The sequence below is a fragment of the Coregonus clupeaformis genome, chromosome 15 (genome assembly GCF_020615455.1).
Source record: "Coregonus clupeaformis isolate EN_2021a chromosome 15, ASM2061545v1, whole genome shotgun sequence".
In the NCBI taxonomy this organism is placed as follows: domain Eukaryota; kingdom Metazoa; phylum Chordata; class Actinopteri; order Salmoniformes; family Salmonidae; genus Coregonus; species Coregonus clupeaformis.
Genome location: NC_059206.1, coordinates 22,290,032 through 22,307,703, shown reverse-complemented (window position 1 = coordinate 22,307,703; position 17,672 = coordinate 22,290,032). Strand labels below are relative to the sequence as shown.

The window sequence follows — 17,672 nt, the reverse complement described above, 5'->3', positions numbered from 1 at the left end:
GGAATGCTACCTGAAATGTTTTACTCAAGTTAAACAATTTAAAGGCAATGGTACCAAATACTAATTGAGTGTATGTCAACTTCTGACCCACTGGGAATGTGATTAAAGAAATAAAAGCTGAAATAAATCATTCTCTCTACTATTATTCTGACAGTTCACATTCTTAAAATAAAGTGGTGATCCTAACTGACCTAAGACAGGGAATTTTTACTAAGGATTAAATGTCAGGAATTGTGAAAAACTGAGTTTAAATGTATTTGGCTAAGGTGTATGTAAACTTCTGACTTCAACTGTATGCCAGTTAGGCTCTACACCCATTGTAAAGCGCATTAATGTGCTTAATTTTAAGAAGTGATTTGGCCACTTTAGTTGTGATACAAACCTTATCAAAACATATAGGTCTATGGGCTAGGCTACATGAGGCGTGGGACTATGATTTGAAAAAGTCGCAAAAAAAACCTATGCATTGTTTCTTGCCTTATGCTGGGCATCATTTAAGTGATAATATGTAATTCACAAGTGATAGGCTAATATTGTCACCCATCAGACTATTCTTGATTTAATCTTGTCTTTACATATACTAAATAAAATGTGTGTAACGATCCCGGCTGTCTGAGTCGGGGTCTGGTCGTAAGCTCCAGTTTCCCGAGGGTTCGGGAACGCTCCGGGGAGCGCTCTGGTTTCCGCACCTGATTCCTGTTAGCAATCTGCACACCTGGGCCTAATCAGCACCTTTCTTAGGCTCTGGCCCAACATCCAGTTCCTGCCGGATCGTTAGCCATGAACAGTAGGTGTTCTGTGTATCAGTGAGCGTTCTAGCGTGAGTTTTGTTATTTTGTACTTTGTTGAGTTTTTGTGTCCTTACCTCCGTTTTTGTTCCACCTGCAGTCACACGTCCGGAACCTTCACCCCACCTCTGCCTGATGGTCGGCGGCTGCCGAGCCATCACTGGACCCAGACTGCACCCCCAACTACTCAACCACGCCGCCCGCTCTGTCCCTGGATTATTCTGCACCTTTTTGTTATCTGAATAAACCCTCACTTTCGTTCAACTCTCCTTGTCCTGGTCTGCTTCTGGGTTCTGGCTGAGGGAACTGTGACAATGTGTGAAATTTGGTTTGATTTAGAATGGACCATAATCAAGCACCTGTCTCGAAACAGGGTCAGGGGGAAGAAAATACATGTAATCTATGCACTTAAATAGCAAATGGAGGACGCTTTTCCTGTGGTTCATTTTCATGCCAGCCTGGTAGGCTATACTCCTGTTGTAAAGAGAAGCAATATGCTTAATATTAGGAAAGTTGAGATATAAATATAGTAGGCCTAGCCTATAGAAAGCTGATGGGATCCTCCTCTTTTTAATAGAAGCCATCACTCTGTTGTCTCACGCGATTGCATAGCCTATAGAAATGTTGCACAACATGAGCTCATTGCCTCTCATGAAGTGTTGATTAGATTTTAGATCACATTTGCATTGATGCCAGAGTGATTAGAAGGACAATAGAATGCTGAGTACTAGGCAGTTAGCAAGTTTGGTAGGCTACTAATGACCATCAGCAGCATCAGAGCTTGGAGAAGCCTAATTACCATGACTAGACATTATGGGGTATTGTGTATAGGCCAGTGACATAAAATCTCAATTTAATCCATTTTAATGGGGGTGAAAAAGGGGTGTGAATACTTTCTGAAGGCACTGTACCTCTTGTAATTGGGCGGCAGGTAGCTTAGTGGGTAAGAGCGTTGTGCCAGTAACCGAAAGGTCGCTGGTTCTAATCCCCGAGCCGACTAGGTGAAAAAATCTGTCGATGTGCCCTTGAGCAAGGCACTTAACCCTAATTGCTCCTGTAAGTCGCTCTGGATAAGAGCGTCTGCTAAATGACGTAAATGTAAATGTAATGTAATGTACCCACACTGTTCCCACAACCTAATGAAATGTTCTGGGAACCTTTAAAGAACTCAGAAAGACCGTTCTGTCAATATTCTTGCAACATCCAAGGAATGTTTTGTGCACTCTGATTTTGTGCAAACAATATCTGAATGTCAGCACAACTGGACAGTTTTTGTGTTTTGGGAACATATATTTTGTGATGTCCCCACAACGTTCCCACCAGACTGTTCCCACAACCTAATGAAACATTTTGAGAACCTTTAAAGAACAGAAAACATGTGTTCTAGGAATGATCTTGTAATATCTGGTGAATGTTTTTTGCACTCTAAAAGTGCATTGTAGAATCATCCACACAACTGCACAGTTTTTGTGTGTTTTGGGAACATATCTTTTGTGATGTCCCCACAATGTTCTCACCACTGTTACCACAACCTAATTAAACATTCTGGGAACAGACAAAATGTATTCTGGGAACGTTCTTGCAGCATTAGGCAAGTGTTTTATACAAACATTGTATAATCATCAGCACAACCGGACAGTTTTTGTGTTCTGAAAACATTTACCGCAATCTAACGAACGTTCTTGGAACTTGCACAGAACCAATGTTGGTTTGCTGGGAAAACATTACTGGTACATTTGACATTTTAGTCATTTAGCAGACGCTCTTATCCAGAGTGACTTACAGTTAGTGAGTGCATACATTTTTCATACTGGCCCCCCGTGGGAATCATCCTAATGTTAGGACTTAATGGGAATCGTACCTTATGTTCTGGGAATGTTCCCGGTTTGCTGGGATTCCTCTATTTTTAAGGTTGCTAGGAGGAAGAAGATTCTAAAAAGGCATGACCTCCTGTAAAGGGTTAAGTTGTTCATTGTTCCCTGTTGGAAGAGCAAAGTAAACATCAGCCATTCACTAAAGGCATTCACCTGCCTCTCTGACTCTGTCAAGGTACTGAATGGAGTATCAATGACTTTGATTGATGGAAGATTTAACGCATGAGCGGTTTTGGGAAAACAGAGAGCACTGAGGATGCTAGCTTGGTGAACACAATGGTCAAATGCTTTTGTCATGGTGAATTTAGGTTTTGTTTGTGTTGAAACAACAAACGTTTCAAACAGCTCAGTAAGATCTTATTGTTACACACAAAGCAATACAAAATGTTTCATTAAATTCTATGAAAGTTATTTCAAATACATTACTTTAGTCCTAAATAATACTTTGAACAAATATTGTGTATGGCTACAAACTCATCACCCCCAGCCCCCCACTCCTCCTAACTATTTCAAGGTGGGCCTTTTTTTCTGAAGCTGAAAATTGAGCCAGTTAGGAGGCTTGTGAATACTCGACCACAAATCTTAAAAATAACAGTTGAGAGCAAGCATCGAACGTTTACTTTGAAAAACAAACATAGTCCCAGACCACCGTTTCATTGCCCCGACCGTAGCGCGTACGCACGCTCCTACACACGCACGCACACACGCACACACACACACGCACACACTCACTCACTCTCACTCACACTCACACTCACACTCACACACAAACACGTATCGTCATTTCAGAGAGAGCAGAAAGCGTAGAGCGAGTCTGGCGTTGACAGCTCTGGCCTGGACATGAAGCCTTGTAGTAATGAAGGTCACACACTGGGAGTGTGTGTGTGTAAAATAATTAAGTCATAACATACACACACGCTAGACTAACCCCACGGCTACAGAGGAGATCGCTAGCCGCTAGACATGGGGTCTGAGCTAAAGGCTAACCTCTCCCACAGCGCTGACCGGCGTGGTGTGTGAGTGTGTGTGTATTATGACTTAATTCATTTACACAGACTCCCAGCCCCCCTATGGCCTGCGGTTCCTGCCCTGGACATTGTTCCCTGCTGAGCAGAGGTCAGCACTCAATTGTTCTCTCTTTCACAACAATGAGATAATGCTCCCTCCCTCCCTGGCACTGTCCCCTGCAGTCAGTTCATATCAGGACTGTGTTAGGGATATCAAAATGTCACTTCTAAATGTCATCTGTGTGTGTGTACTATTAAATGTCACCTCTTAATTGGAAGCAGGACAACAATGGAGGGAGGGAGGCCTGTTGGAAGTTCCTCTGTAGTGGCTCACATAGACTGTGTGTTAACTCTAGAGAGGCTGGAGAAAATGCTGGTTACAATAAGAGTGATTGAGAGGGTTGTATCCATACCTTCTAGTTCCAGCAGCATAGTGGGAAAAACTCAATATTGGAGAAAAAAAACTCAAGCACATTGGCATTCTTTGATATAGTTGATAGTTGTCTTGATCAACATCACATAAATGATTAAATCACTAATCTTAACACCCTAGTACTGTATTTCAGTCTGTCTTTTCTCACCAGAGCTGCATGTTTGATGTAAGTGTATGGAACTGACTGGGGATTGGCCCTTACTTCAATAGTAATGAAAGTCACCCTTTCCTTCAGCTGGGTTCAGGCCTGTAGTGCGTGCGTGTGTGTTCAGGCCTGTTTATCCTGCTCTACTTTCAGCCTGTGAAATACAGTATATAGCTTTGACCTGAGCTCACTGAGAGTCTTAATTTGTCCTGAGGGAAAGTGCTGTTGGCCCTCACACACACACACACACACACACACACACACACACACACACACACACACACACACACACACACACACACACACACACACACACACACACATGGACATTTTAGTAAGTCTCTGTTTTGCTAGGGCGTTGTGGACGGGGATGGCGGATGGGCGTAAGCATCTGCCTCTGATTCCAAAGGTTGCAAGTTTGAATCCAGCGATAGAAAGTTGTTTTTGAGATTTCGTTTTTTGCCTATCCCAAACCTTAGCCCTTACCTTAACCATTCAGAGTTAATGCTTAACCTTAGGATTTCAGAGTTAATGCCTAAATTTAACCCTAACCTTAAAAATTCGGAGTTAATGCCTCAACTTAACCTTAAACACTTCGAAATTTGACGTTTCAAATCAAACCAATGCAAATAGTCCGGGTAGCCATGATTAGCTGTTCAGGAGTCTTATGGCTTGGGGGTAGAAGCTGTTAAGAAGCCTTTTGGACCTAGACTTGGCGCTCCAGTACCGCTTGCCGTGCGGTAGCAGAGAGAACAGTCTATGGCTAGGGGGGCTGGAGTCTTGATCACGTTGAGGGAGAGGTTGTTATCCTGGCACCACACGGCCAGGTCTCTGACCTCCTCCCTATAGGCTGTCTCATCGTTGTCGGTGATCAGGCCTACCACTGTTGTGTCGTCGGCAAACTTAATGATGGTGTTGGAGTCGTGCCTGGCCATGCAGTCATGAGTGAACAGGGTGTACAGGAAGGGACTGAGCACGCACCCTTGAGCGGCCCCCGTGTTGAGGATCAGCGTGGCAGATGTGTTGTTACCTACCCTTACCACCTGGGAGTGGCCCATCAGGAAGTCCAGGATCCAGTTGCAGAGGGAGGTGTTTAGTCCCAGGGTCCTTAGCTTAGTGATGAGCTTTGAGGGCACTATGGTGTTGAACGCTGAGCTGTAGTCAATGAATAGCATTCTCACGTAGGTGTTCCTCTTGTCCAGGTGGGAAAGGGCAGTGTGGAGTGCAATAGAGATTGCATCATCTGTGGATCTGTTGGAGCGGTATGCAAATTGGAGTGGGTCTAGGGTTTCTGGGATAATGGTGTTGATGTGAGCCATGACCAGCCTTTCAAAGCACTTCATGGCTACAGACATGAGTGCTACGGGTCGGTAGTCATTTAGGCAGGTTATCTTAGTGTTCTTGGGCACAGGGACTATGGTGGTCTGCTTGAAACATGTTGGTATTACAGACTCAGTCAGGGACATGTTGAAAATGTTAGTGAAGACACTTGCCAGTTGGTCAGCGCATGCTCGGAGTACACGTCCTGATAATCCGTCTGGTCCTGCGGCCTTCTGAATGTTGAATTGCTTAAAAGTCTTACTCACATCGGCTACGGAGAGCGTGATCACATAGTCATCCGGAACAGTTGATGCTCTCATGCATGCTTCAGTGTTGCTTGCCTCGAAGCGAGCATAGAAGTGATTTAGCTCGTCTGGTAGGCTTGTGTCACTGGGCAGCTCACGGCTGTGCTTCCTTTTGTAGTCTGTAATTGTTTTCAAGCCCTGCCACATCCGACGAGCGTCGGAGCCGGTGTAGTACGATTCAATCTTAGTCCTGTATTGACTCTTTGCCTGTTTGATGGTTCGTTGGAGGGCATAGCGGGATTTCTTATAAGCGTCCGGGTTAGAGTCCCGCTCCTTGAAAGCGGCAGCTCAACCCTTTAACTCAGTGCGGATGTTACCTGTAATCCATGGCTTCTGGTTGGGGTATGTATGTACGGTCACTGTGGGGACGACGTCATCGATGCACTTATTGATGAAGCCAGTGACTGATGTGGTATACTCCTCAATGCTATCGTAAGAATCCCGGAACATATTCCAGTCTGTGCTAGCAAACCAGTCCTGTAGCTTAGCATCTGCGTCATCTGACCACTTCCTTATTAACTGAGTCACTGGTGCTTCCTGCTTTAGTTTTTGCTTGTAAGCTGGAATCAGGAGGATAGAGTTATGGTCAGATTTGCCAAATGTAGGGCGAGGGAGAGCTTTGTACGCGTCTCTGTGTGTGGAGTAAAGGTGGAATAGAGTTTATTTTCCTCTGGTTGCACATTTAACATGCTGCTAGAAATGAGGTAGAACAGATTTAAGTTTCCCTGCATTAAAGTCCCGGCCACTAGGAGCGCTGCCTCTGGATGAGCATTTTCCTGTTTACTTATGGCCTTATACAGCTCATTGAGTGCAATCTTAGTGCCAGCATCGGTTTGTGGTGGTAAATAGACAGCTACGAAAAATATAGATGAAAACTCTCTTGGTAAATAGTGTGGTCTACAGCTTATCATGAGATACTCTACCTCAGGCGAGCAAAACCTTGACACTTCCTTTGTATTAGATTTTATGCACCAGCTGTTGTTTACAAATATACACAGACCGCCACCCCTTGTCTTACCGGAGTCAGCCGTTCTATCCTGCCGATGTAGCGTATATCCCGCCAGCTGTATGTTGTCCATGTCGTCGTTCAGCCACGACTCGGTAAAACATAAGATATTACAGTTTTTATGTCCTGTTGATAGGATAACCTTAGTCTTAGGTCATACAATTTATTTTCAAATGATTGAACATTGGCAAATATGATTGATGGAAGAGGGAGTTTACTCGCTCGCCGTCGGAACCTTGCCAGGCCAGAGAAGAGCTTTGACTGGGCTGAGCTGGACCTGCCAGGTAGGATGCAAGCCAGGAGTGTGCAGCCCTGAGAGGGTGGAGAAGAGGATCTTATTGTTCACAGTGTCGAAGGCAGCGGATAGATCTAGGAGGATGAGAACAGAGGAGAGAGAGTCAGCTTTGGAAGAGCGGAGAGCCTCCGTGACAAAGCCTGACTGGTTAGGGTCAAGAAGATCGTTCTGAGAGAGATAACGAGAGACTTGGTCAGAGACAGCATGCTTAACTGTTTTGGAAAGAAAAGAAAGAAGGAATATTGTCTGTAGATTTTGCCGTCAGAAGGGTTGAGTGTTGGTTTCTTGAGGTGGGGAGCAAATCTGGCCATCTTGAAGTCAGAGGGGACGCAGCCAGTGGTCAGGGATAAGTTGATGAGGGAAGTGAGGAACGGGAGAAGGTCTCCAGAGATGGTCTGGAGAAGGGAGGAGAGGATGGAGTCAAGTGGGCAGGTTGTCGAGTGGCTGGACATCACTAGTCACACGATTTAATCTGGAGAGACAGGGAGACAGTTCTCAGACAGAGGATGTTTTCAACAATAATGTGTTTGCCTCTTCTCTGATCCAATTGGAGAGCCCTCCAAGGCACAGAACACCAACCCAAGTCCCAGCCCTGGCCCCGGCCTCAGTACCTGCCCCTGTCCCAGCTCCAGCCCCAGTCTAGTCTGAACCAAACAGTGTTGATTCGGCCCAGCCCCAGCCCCCAGTCAAGGCCAGCCCAATCCTAGCCCTAACCCCAGCCCTAACACCATCCCCAGGACAGCCCCAGTCTAGTCTGCACCAGAGAGGGCCGACCCAGCAGGGATGTTTCTAATTATCCACTCAAATAAGTGATCTATTATCCATCACAAATCACCAGGGGAAACAAAGCAGTTGTTTCAAACACAAAACATATTGTTCTCTGCATGAGAGAAATAATAACATAACAGACTGTTAGAGTCTCAGGCCAGAATAGAGCGGTTTTGGAAAAAAGTATTTACAGACAATAGACTGTACTAAGGTTAGTTAAACTAGGCTTTGTTAACTACCCTAACATGTTCTAAAGTGTTGTTTTTGTTTTGCTTGTTTTCCAGGCATGTCCATCGGGATCCCGGGATTTCCGGGAGAAGCAGTGTGCCGACTTCGACAGCATGCCGTTCCGTGGGAAATACTACAACTGGAAGCCCTACACTGGAGGTGAGATCGTAATAATGCGTTAATCCATCAATCGTTCCCCTCCATTCCGCTGTTTTTCTCAACCCGTTTGTAGACGTTTATACGGCGCTTTGATACCTTTCCTCATACAGTAGCTTCCCAGAGCCTGTGGTCCTCTCTGGCCCTCAGTGACAGTCTAAAGGCTGCTCTCTGTGACTGTGTTGTGTACCCATCTAATACCAACAGTGGGCAGGACTGTTTGATGGGCCCAGAATTCCTGGGATTCCCACATTGTGTTTGACGGCCCTCTGGACAGCCATTCCAACTCTTTAGCCCTCAATGAAGGGCGGGATTTGGGTCCATTGAGGCTTGAATTCTGGGTCATCACTGTCTGGGCTAGAATTGATGGATTGGAACCAGGCCTTACTATTACCTTACAGATGTAGGCTCTTAATTTGATCACTCTTTTGCTGCTGAGAATTTTCCTGCACAGCAGAAAATGCAGATGAGCATAATGATTTCAGCCCATTATCTACTTCCCCAGAGTCAGATGAACTCATGGATACCATTTTTATGTCTCTGCGTGTAGTTTGAAGGAAGTTGCTAACTAGCATTAGCACAATGACTGGACGTCTATAGTAACTGCTAGCATGCTAGTATATACCATAGACTTCAAGTCATTGTGCTAATGCCTCTAACTTCCTTCATACTGTATGCAGCGACATAAAAATAGTATCCATGAGTTATCTGACTCTGGGGAAGTAGATAAAGGGCTTCATTATCAAAATCCTGAAGTATCCCTTTAATATAACTGTGTGTTAGTGCTGGTTTTCAGTGAATTTATGTAAATCATCCCGAAGTATCCCTTTAACAGTATTGCACTTTTCATGTAGCCTAAATTTGGCCAACTAATAGCCTAACCACCGATCAAGCAACATTATGGACTAAACGTTCATATCCTGTTGCTGCAGGATTATTTTTCTGCGACAATATTGGTCAAATTAACATCCAACACCTGAATGCATTCTCTCATTTTCACTAGAGATTGCAGTGGAAAGTTTCACAAAAGATCGCAGTGGAAAGTTACACACAAAGAAACACACACGCATGCACAAATACACACACACACACACCCACACATGCAACTCATAAAGCACAGTCTAGTCCTACTCTCTCCCAGGCCGTTGCACTAAAAGTTGAACTCTGTTATCACACAACTCTCATTAGTCAAAGCTATGAGCTCCTCTCTAGCTGGTACAAATCTATTGGACTGTCAACCTACATGTAGAGACTGGAGGTAACCTCAGTGTGGATGTCACTGTGTGTGTGTGTGTGTGCTTGTGTGCATTTGTGTATGTATGCGTGTGTGGGTGTGTCATGGTGGCTTATGTCATGGCAGCTCCAACTATCTCTCCCAGTGTCAGTGCTGAAGTGACGTCAGGCCCCAGGTCCAGGATCAGATCTAAGCATGACTAACATAACTCTTTATTACTATCAACAAACTCTAGAGGAGAGCAGAGAACAGGGCCTTGCTTCATGTCCTGGGACTCCTGGCTCACAACTAGCACCACAAAAGGTTTTCTGTGAATTGTTTTATCAATATAGTAAACATAATTATTTTCTTATAGATGTATTCATAGTCATGTCACTCATCATGGCACACATGATGGGTATAATGTGATTCAACTGTGATATAGAACATTTGTTATAATATGTGTGAACCTGTAATTTTTATGGCTGAACCTTAGTTTTCTGTCTGTGGCCTGTGAGTGTAGGAACAGGTTATCGTTAGGCACTTTGTGAGAAATGTCTCCAAGTTTGTGGTCGATGTGGCTCAGTCGGTAGAGCATGGCACTTACAACGCCAAGGGTCATGCCACCCATGCGTAAAATGTATGCACGCATACCATTAGTCACTTTGGATAAAAGCGTCTGCTAAATGGCAGACATTATTAATATATATTACGTTTTGTCTGATATCTCCCTACTGTATGTATAACTATGTGTACATGAGTTGTCCCCTGCCCTGTGGATGTTTGTCCACTACGTTTGACCTTGTGAACTCTTTCCTGTGTGCTCCAGGTGGTGTGAAGCCGTGTGCTCTGAACTGTCTGGCAGAGGGATATAACTTCTACACCGAGCGCTCCCCGGCCGTCATCGATGGAACACGCTGCCAGGCCGACTCACTGGACATCTGCATCAATGGAGAGTGCAAGGTGAGAGAGAGAGAGAGAGAGAGAGAGATAGAGAGAAAGAGAGAGTGTGTGTCTTTGTGTGTGTTTGTGTGTGTGTGTGTGTGTGTGTGTGTCTGTCTTGAGTGTGGTAAGTGTTCTTGTGACGTAGTGGTGGTAACATTTATGTTGTAGGTTCAATTACTGTAAATTTTCCCAGATAAAAGTAGCACGTCTGCTTAAAGTAGTGCTTCTGGTTCCCACACTTTTGGCTGTGTCTCACCCCAGTCAAACAGACCCATGCTGCTTCCAGTCAGGACCCAGCCAGTGGGTTCTGACTCCTCCATAGGAGAAACACTGTACCATGTACTGTATATGACCTGATTACATTATAATAGATAAGCTAATAAACTGGATGACTGTAACCTAATGTAATGATCCTGACCATGTGACCTGACCAGGAAACCTGACCCGACAAAACTCAGCCTGTGACCCAGTTTGTACAGTTTGTAGTCACAGTGTTTGTGTTCATTCTTATCTCAAGGGACCTTGTTTATATGATACTGACTGACTGAGCAAAAGTGGCTGAGAGACAGCAAAGAAATACCATTATCCAATATGGAACAATGCAGTGTTAGAACAAAACGTGGAGTTTCAGTCAGTTGGTTTTCATTGAGTGATTGGCAGAGGTCTTAATCTAGACTCTTATCACAACTCAACAGTTCATGTCTGGGATTGTTTTGAAGTTCTCCTCAGGAAACTGGCTATCCAGATTAATGTGGAAATTGAATTGAAAGACACTGTCATTTATTTCACCACTGGGCGTTTGTTTAAAATAAGGTTTGAATTTACATCCAAAATAGGTTTTTGAGTTGAAAAAAGCTGAAAATATGTGTTTATTAATGAGATCTGGCATCTACTGCTGTCTTTGTTCTGTGTGTGTACACTGTACAGTATGTGTACAATGAGGTTAGGGTGTGTGGGTGTGTGTGTGTGTGTGTGTTGGAGGTTTCTTCCCAGAAAGCACTGGGACATGCTTATTCCTAGTCACAGTCCAATGTGTCTTTTTATTTCAGCAGCAGTTGGCCTTCTAGAGTCTTCTAGAGTCTCTGACATGATGTGATAAATCTCTGGAACACCGTCTGCTTGGAGGCTGCTCAGAAATACTCAAAATGCTTTATGTAGGCCTACGCACGTGTTGGGGAAAGACAGAGGGAGAGAGAGAACAGAGAGAAAATGAAAGAGAGAAGAAACAGATAGGGATAGAGCAGAGAAATGTGGATGGAGAGAGAGAGAATGAGAGCGAGAACAGAGAGAGTAGAGAGTGAGAGAGAAAGAAAGAAAGGGGGCGAGAGAGAGAGTGAATGTGAGGGATGTGTGAGAATAAATGTATTTTTCTCTCCTGTCATTAAGGTGACACCCATAATTCTCCCTATCACATTTTAGAAGAGTCTATACAACTATGAAATACTCACTTTACCGTAGCTCTCTAAAAGAGACTGGCTGTTCAACGACTGTTCAACGACTGTTCAGTCTGACCCTCTCATCCAACTGTCGTTCTACGGTTATTAACCAGGTACTATCCAATCATGAGTCAGTGTTTTAACTGACGTAAAACTGCTGCTCCATGCAGCTTCCACAGACATAAAGTCACTTCTTTAGCATTTTTCTTTATTACTATGGTATTACTATGGTACTATTAAACAGTGTTATTACTATGGTATAAGTTATACTTAAAGTAATATAACATGGTACCCTGTCTCCTCTCTCAGCACGTAGGCTGTGACAACATCCTGGGTTCGGACGCCAAGGAGGACCGCTGTCGGGTGTGTGGAGGGGACGGCAGCAGCTGTGAGGCCACAGAGGGACTGTTCAATGACTCTCTACCCAGAGGAGGTAAGACCCAGGCTGGGGACAGAACCTGACAGGGCTCCTTACTTCAGGTGTGCAAATGTTTTAGTTCCATACAAACTGGAGAAAAGGTGAAAGGTCATGAGGTCTCTCCACTGAGCAAGTACACATAGTGAGAGAGTAGTATATACAGTGAGGGAAAAAAGTATTTGATCCCCTGCTGATTTTGTACGTTTGCCCACTGACAAAGAAATGATCAGTCTATAATTTTAATGGTAGGTTTATTTGAACAGTGAGAGACAGAATAACAACAAAAAAATCCAGAAAAACGCATGTCAAAAATGTTATAAATTGATTTGCATTTTAAAGAGGGAAATAAGTATTTGACCCCCTCTCAATCAGAAAGATTTCTGGCTCCCAGGTGTCTTTTATACAGGTAACGAGCTGAGATTAGGAGCACACTCTTAAAGGGAGTGCTCCTAATCTCAGCTTGTTACCTGTATAAAAGACACCTGTCCACAGAAGCAATCAATCAATCAAATTCCAAACTCTCCACCATGGCCAAGACCAAAGAGCTCTCCAAGGATGTCAGGGACAATATTGTAGACCTACACAAGGTTGGAATGGGCTACAAGAACATCGGCAAGCAGCTTGGTGAGAAGGTGACAACAGTTGGTGCGACTATTCGCAAATGGAAGAAACACAAAATAATTGTCAATCTCCCTCGGCCTGGGGCTCCATGCAAGATCTCACCTCGTGGAGTTGCAATGATCATGAGAACGGTGAGAAATCAGCCCAGAACTACACGGGAGGATCTTGTCAATGATCTCAAGGCAGCTGGGACCATAGTCACCAAGAAAACAATTGGTAACACACTACGCCGTGAAGGACTGAAATCCTGCAGCGCCCGCAAGGTCCCCCTGCTCAAGAAAGCACATATACAGGCCCGTCTGAAGTTTGCCAATGAACATCTGAATGATTCAGAGGAGAACTGGGTGAAAGTGTTGTGGTCAGATGAGACCACAATCGAGCTCTTTGGCATCAACTCAACTCGCCGTGTTTGGAGGAGGAGGAATGCTGCCTATGACCCCAAGAACACCATCCCCACCGTCAAACATGGAGGTGGAAACATTATGCTTTGGGTGTGTTTTTCTGCTAAGGGGACAGGACAACTTCACCGCATCAAAGGGACGATGGAAGGGGCCATGTACTGTCAAATCTTGGGTGAGAACCTCCTTCCCTCAGCCAGGGCATTGAAAATGGGTCGTGGATGGGAATTCCAGCATGACAATGACCCAAAACACACGGCCAAGGCAACAAAGGAGTGGCTCAAGAAGAAGCACATTAAGGTCCTGGAGTGGCCTAGCCAGTCTCCAGACCTTAATCCCATAGAAATTCTGTGGAGGGAGCTGAACATTCGAGTTGCCAAACGTCAGCCTCAAAACCTTAATGACTTGGAGAAGATCTGCAAAGAGGAGTGGGACAAAATCCCTCCTGAGATGTGTGCAAACCTGGTGGCCAACTACAAGAAACGTCTGACCTCTGTGATTGCCAACAAGGGTTTTGCCACCAAGTACTAAGTCATGTTTTGCAGAGGGGTCAAATACTTATTTCCCTCATTAAAATGCAAATCAACATTTTTGACATGCGTTTTTCTGGATTTTTTGTTGTTGTTTTATTCTGTCTCTCACTGTTCAAATAAACCTACCATTAAAATTATAGACTGATCATGTCTTTGTCAGTGGGCAAACGTACAAAATCAGCAGGGGATCAAATACTTTTTTCCCTCACTGTACACTGAGTGGACAAATCATTAGGAACCTCCCCCTTTTGCACTCAGAACAGCCTCAATTCATCATGGCATGGACTCTACAAGGTGTCGAAAGCGTTCCACAGGGATGCTGGCCCATGTTCACTCCAATGATTCCCACAGTTGTGTCAAATTGGCTGGAGATGTCCTTTGGGTGCTGGACCATTCTTGATACACACGGGAAACTGTTGAGTGTGAAAAACCCTGCAGCGTTGCAGTACTTGACACAAACCAGTGCGCCTGGCACCTACTACCATACCCTGCTCAAAGGCACTTCAATATTTTGTCTTGCCCATTCACCCTCTGAATGGCACACATACACACTCCATGTCTCAATTGTCTCAAGGCTTACAAACCCTTCTTTAACCTGTCTCCTCCCCTTCATCTACATTGATTGAAGTGGATTTAACAGGTTTTGTACACTCAGTGTAGAGATAAAAAAGGATGTGTAATGTGTAAAGAAGAAGAGGATTAGAGAAGGAGAATGTATAATGTAGAAAGGACAGCAGTGTAGAGAAGAGTAAGTGTTTCAGAGAGGGTCCATTCCTCTGTGTCTTCTGAAAGCTGCCAAACACCACAAGTTTGTAAGCACGTTCTGGGAGACACATCCTCGTGCAGAAAAGCAAGGTAAAAACTCAGGAACGTATTGTCTTTTTGGCAGAGCAGCCCTGTCCTAGGGCCAACAGAGCACTGTAGTCAAACACTTCATTTTTCATGGAAATCTGTGTGTTTTTTCCCCTTTTGTCACCCAATGATAAAGCATATGGTTTTGGGAGTTGAGAAACATGTTGTCAAAACATAAATGGAAACATAATATATTTGCATTAATTACATCATCCAGTGAAGGACTCGGAGTGGAGATATGGCTTCATCCTGGCTCTGGGTCCAAGACTAGTCTACAGAGAGACAAAATCACGTTCTCCTTCTATGGTATGTCCAGTAATGCATCTAAAAATACTGTGTGTCGGTAATGTTTTTTTCCTGTTCTCTTCCAGGCTACATGGAGGTGGTTCAGATACCAAGGGGATCAGTCCACATAGAAATCAAAGAAATTGCCATGTCCAAAAACTACATTGGTAAGTGATCTCATTCAAACATTATAAAATGAAACAAACAAGAAAAATGACGGTCATCATTCTAATTATTTTGATAATCCTTTATTTCTTTACAATCTATATATCTGAGAATGATATAAGTCATTATGGCCAATCCATAACTCCACACAATGAATTAACAGTAATGTGAAGCAGTATGAAATTAACCTGTTTCATATTAGCAGTTTGGTTCAGTTCTTTGTTTAAAGATCCAGTTTTCCTCACCACCTAGTGCTTTCTCAGTCTAGAGCAGAGCAGACAATGCCATGAAGTATTTTTAACTCACACTAAATTAATAGCTTCAACATTATAAAAAATATTCAGTGCATGTCCAGTGGGAGTCTTCGCGTTGGTCTCTCCCTCTTCATTCCAGACGAAACAGAACAACATTCACAGCTCTGACAGTCAGAATCAAAACAATAAAACAAGCCCATTTCATTTAGTGTTGTTGTCTGAGCTGACATTAACTAGGGGGTTAGCCGTGTGACAGTGTGGTGAATTTACAGCTCAGGGTGTTGATGGAGGACTGAAATCAGGCTTTGAAACATCAGGCGTTGTTAGAGTTACAGCCCTTTGGTGACAGCCCTGAGGCCCTCATGGATTCAAGTGGATAGAATTATGTCTATATATCCCCCCAAAAAATTATTGTATACAAGTTTAATGATTGTCACTTTGTGTCCTATTGTGTAGATCGCACTCTCTATTTCCCTTCCAAGTAATGTGTGATTTTGTTTTGAATATCATGTGTGACAGACCCCAAAGGCTATGGGAGTATTTGGTCTTGGTAAAGTTGTGTGAGGCTGCCTTTAGCAGTGGAGATGGACTGAGAGCTCATCATTTTAATGTGCAGGTGTGTAGATGAGGTGGCAGTAAAGACTGAATTCTGTAAGCTATCCCCCAAAACAGGAGGAGTAAAATAAATATTGTTGTAATAAAGTGCGTAAATGCTGCGAAGTGCATACGCATGAGGAATCATCGAGAGAGAGAGAGAGAGAGAGAGAGAGAGAGAGAGAGAGAACACAGTGTTTGGATCGTTTCTCCTCAATTTGGCCCCATTTCAACTCTGAGAAAATGGATATTTTGAGATGTGTTGTGCTTGGAGACGACTCCTTTGTTTTGACGACCTGCAGGAATGGTATTCATGGGATTCTTCCAGGCTTTCACCTGAAGAGTGTGTGTGTGTGTGTGAGCTCACCCTGAGCGCTGCACAGTGTCTGTTGAGGAAAGAAAGTTGCCAATGACACTAGGAGAGCTACAGTACGACGATGTTGATGATGAATGATGGTGATGACATCACACCAAAACATTGCCACCACCTGTTGTCTTGGCAACCATTCCCGGGTAGTCTTTGGCTCACCACTCTTGTCAGCATTTTAACATGCTGCTTTTTTAAGTATGCTCAACAATGCCTGAGAGCTGAAAATGTGTCTTAGCCAGCGCATACCTCCTGCCTTTATCTCAGAGGGCTAACAAATCAAATCAAATTAAATCAAATCTAATGTTATTTGTCACATGCGCGGAATACAACAGGTGTAGACCTTACAGTGAAATGCTTACTTACAAGCCCTTAACCAACAATGCATTTTTAAGAAAGAATACCAAAAAAAATCACAAAAAATACAATATAAAATAATACAAACTAAAAGTAACAAATAATTCAAGAGCAGCAGTAAAAATAACAATAGTGAGGCTATATACAGGGGGTACCGGTACCGAGATAATGTGCGGGGGCACCAGTTAGTCGAGGTAATTGAGATAATATGTACATGTAGGTAGAGTTATTAAAGTGACTATGCATAGATAATAAACAGAGAGTAGCAGCAGCGTAAAAGGGGGGGGGGTCAATGCAAATAGTCTTGGTAGCTTGGCCCCAGAGATGTACTGGTCCGTACGCACTACCCTCTGTAGTGCCTTGCGGTCGGAGGCCGAGCAGTTGCCATACCAGGCAGTGATGCAACCAGTCAGGATGCTCTCGATGGTGCATCCATGCCAAGTCTCCTTAGGGGGAATAGGTTTTGTTGTGCCCTCTTCACAACTGTCTTGGTGTGCTTGGACCATGTTAGTTTGTTGGTGATGTGGACACCAAGGAACTTGAAGCTCTCAACCTGCTCCACTACAGCCCCGTCGATGAGAATGGCTCGGTCCTCTTCTTTTTCCTGTAGTCCACAATCATCTCCTTTGTCTTGATCACGTTGAGGGAGAGGTTGTTGTCCTGGCACCACATGGCCAGGTCTCTGACCTCCTCCCTATAGGCTGTCTCATCGTTTTCTGTGATCAGGCCTACCACTGTTGTGTCATCGGCAAACTTAATGATGGTGTTGGAGTCGTGCCTGGCCATGCAGTCATGCGTGAACAGGGAGTACAGGAGGGGACTTAGCACGCACCCCTGAGGGGCCCCCGTGTTGAGGAGCAGCGTGTCGGATGTGTTGTTACCTACCCTTACCTTACCACCTGGGTCCAG

At 44.1% G+C, this 17,672-nt stretch overlaps 1 protein-coding gene across 1 annotated transcript in view; it reads left to right on the top strand.

The window, feature by feature from the left end:
- LOC121582789 (A disintegrin and metalloproteinase with thrombospondin motifs 6) overlaps positions 1–17,672 on the top strand; it is an 89,506-nt gene that overhangs the window by 49,116 nt on the left and 22,718 nt on the right. Inside the window, exons 16-19 of the mRNA XM_041898890.1 lie at positions 8,226–8,328; positions 10,368–10,501; positions 12,229–12,352; positions 15,113–15,193. Of these exons, the coding sequence (XP_041754824.1) occupies positions 8,226–8,328; positions 10,368–10,501; positions 12,229–12,352; positions 15,113–15,193 (442 nt within the window). The remainder of the gene's footprint in view (positions 1–8,225; positions 8,329–10,367; positions 10,502–12,228; positions 12,353–15,112; positions 15,194–17,672) is intronic.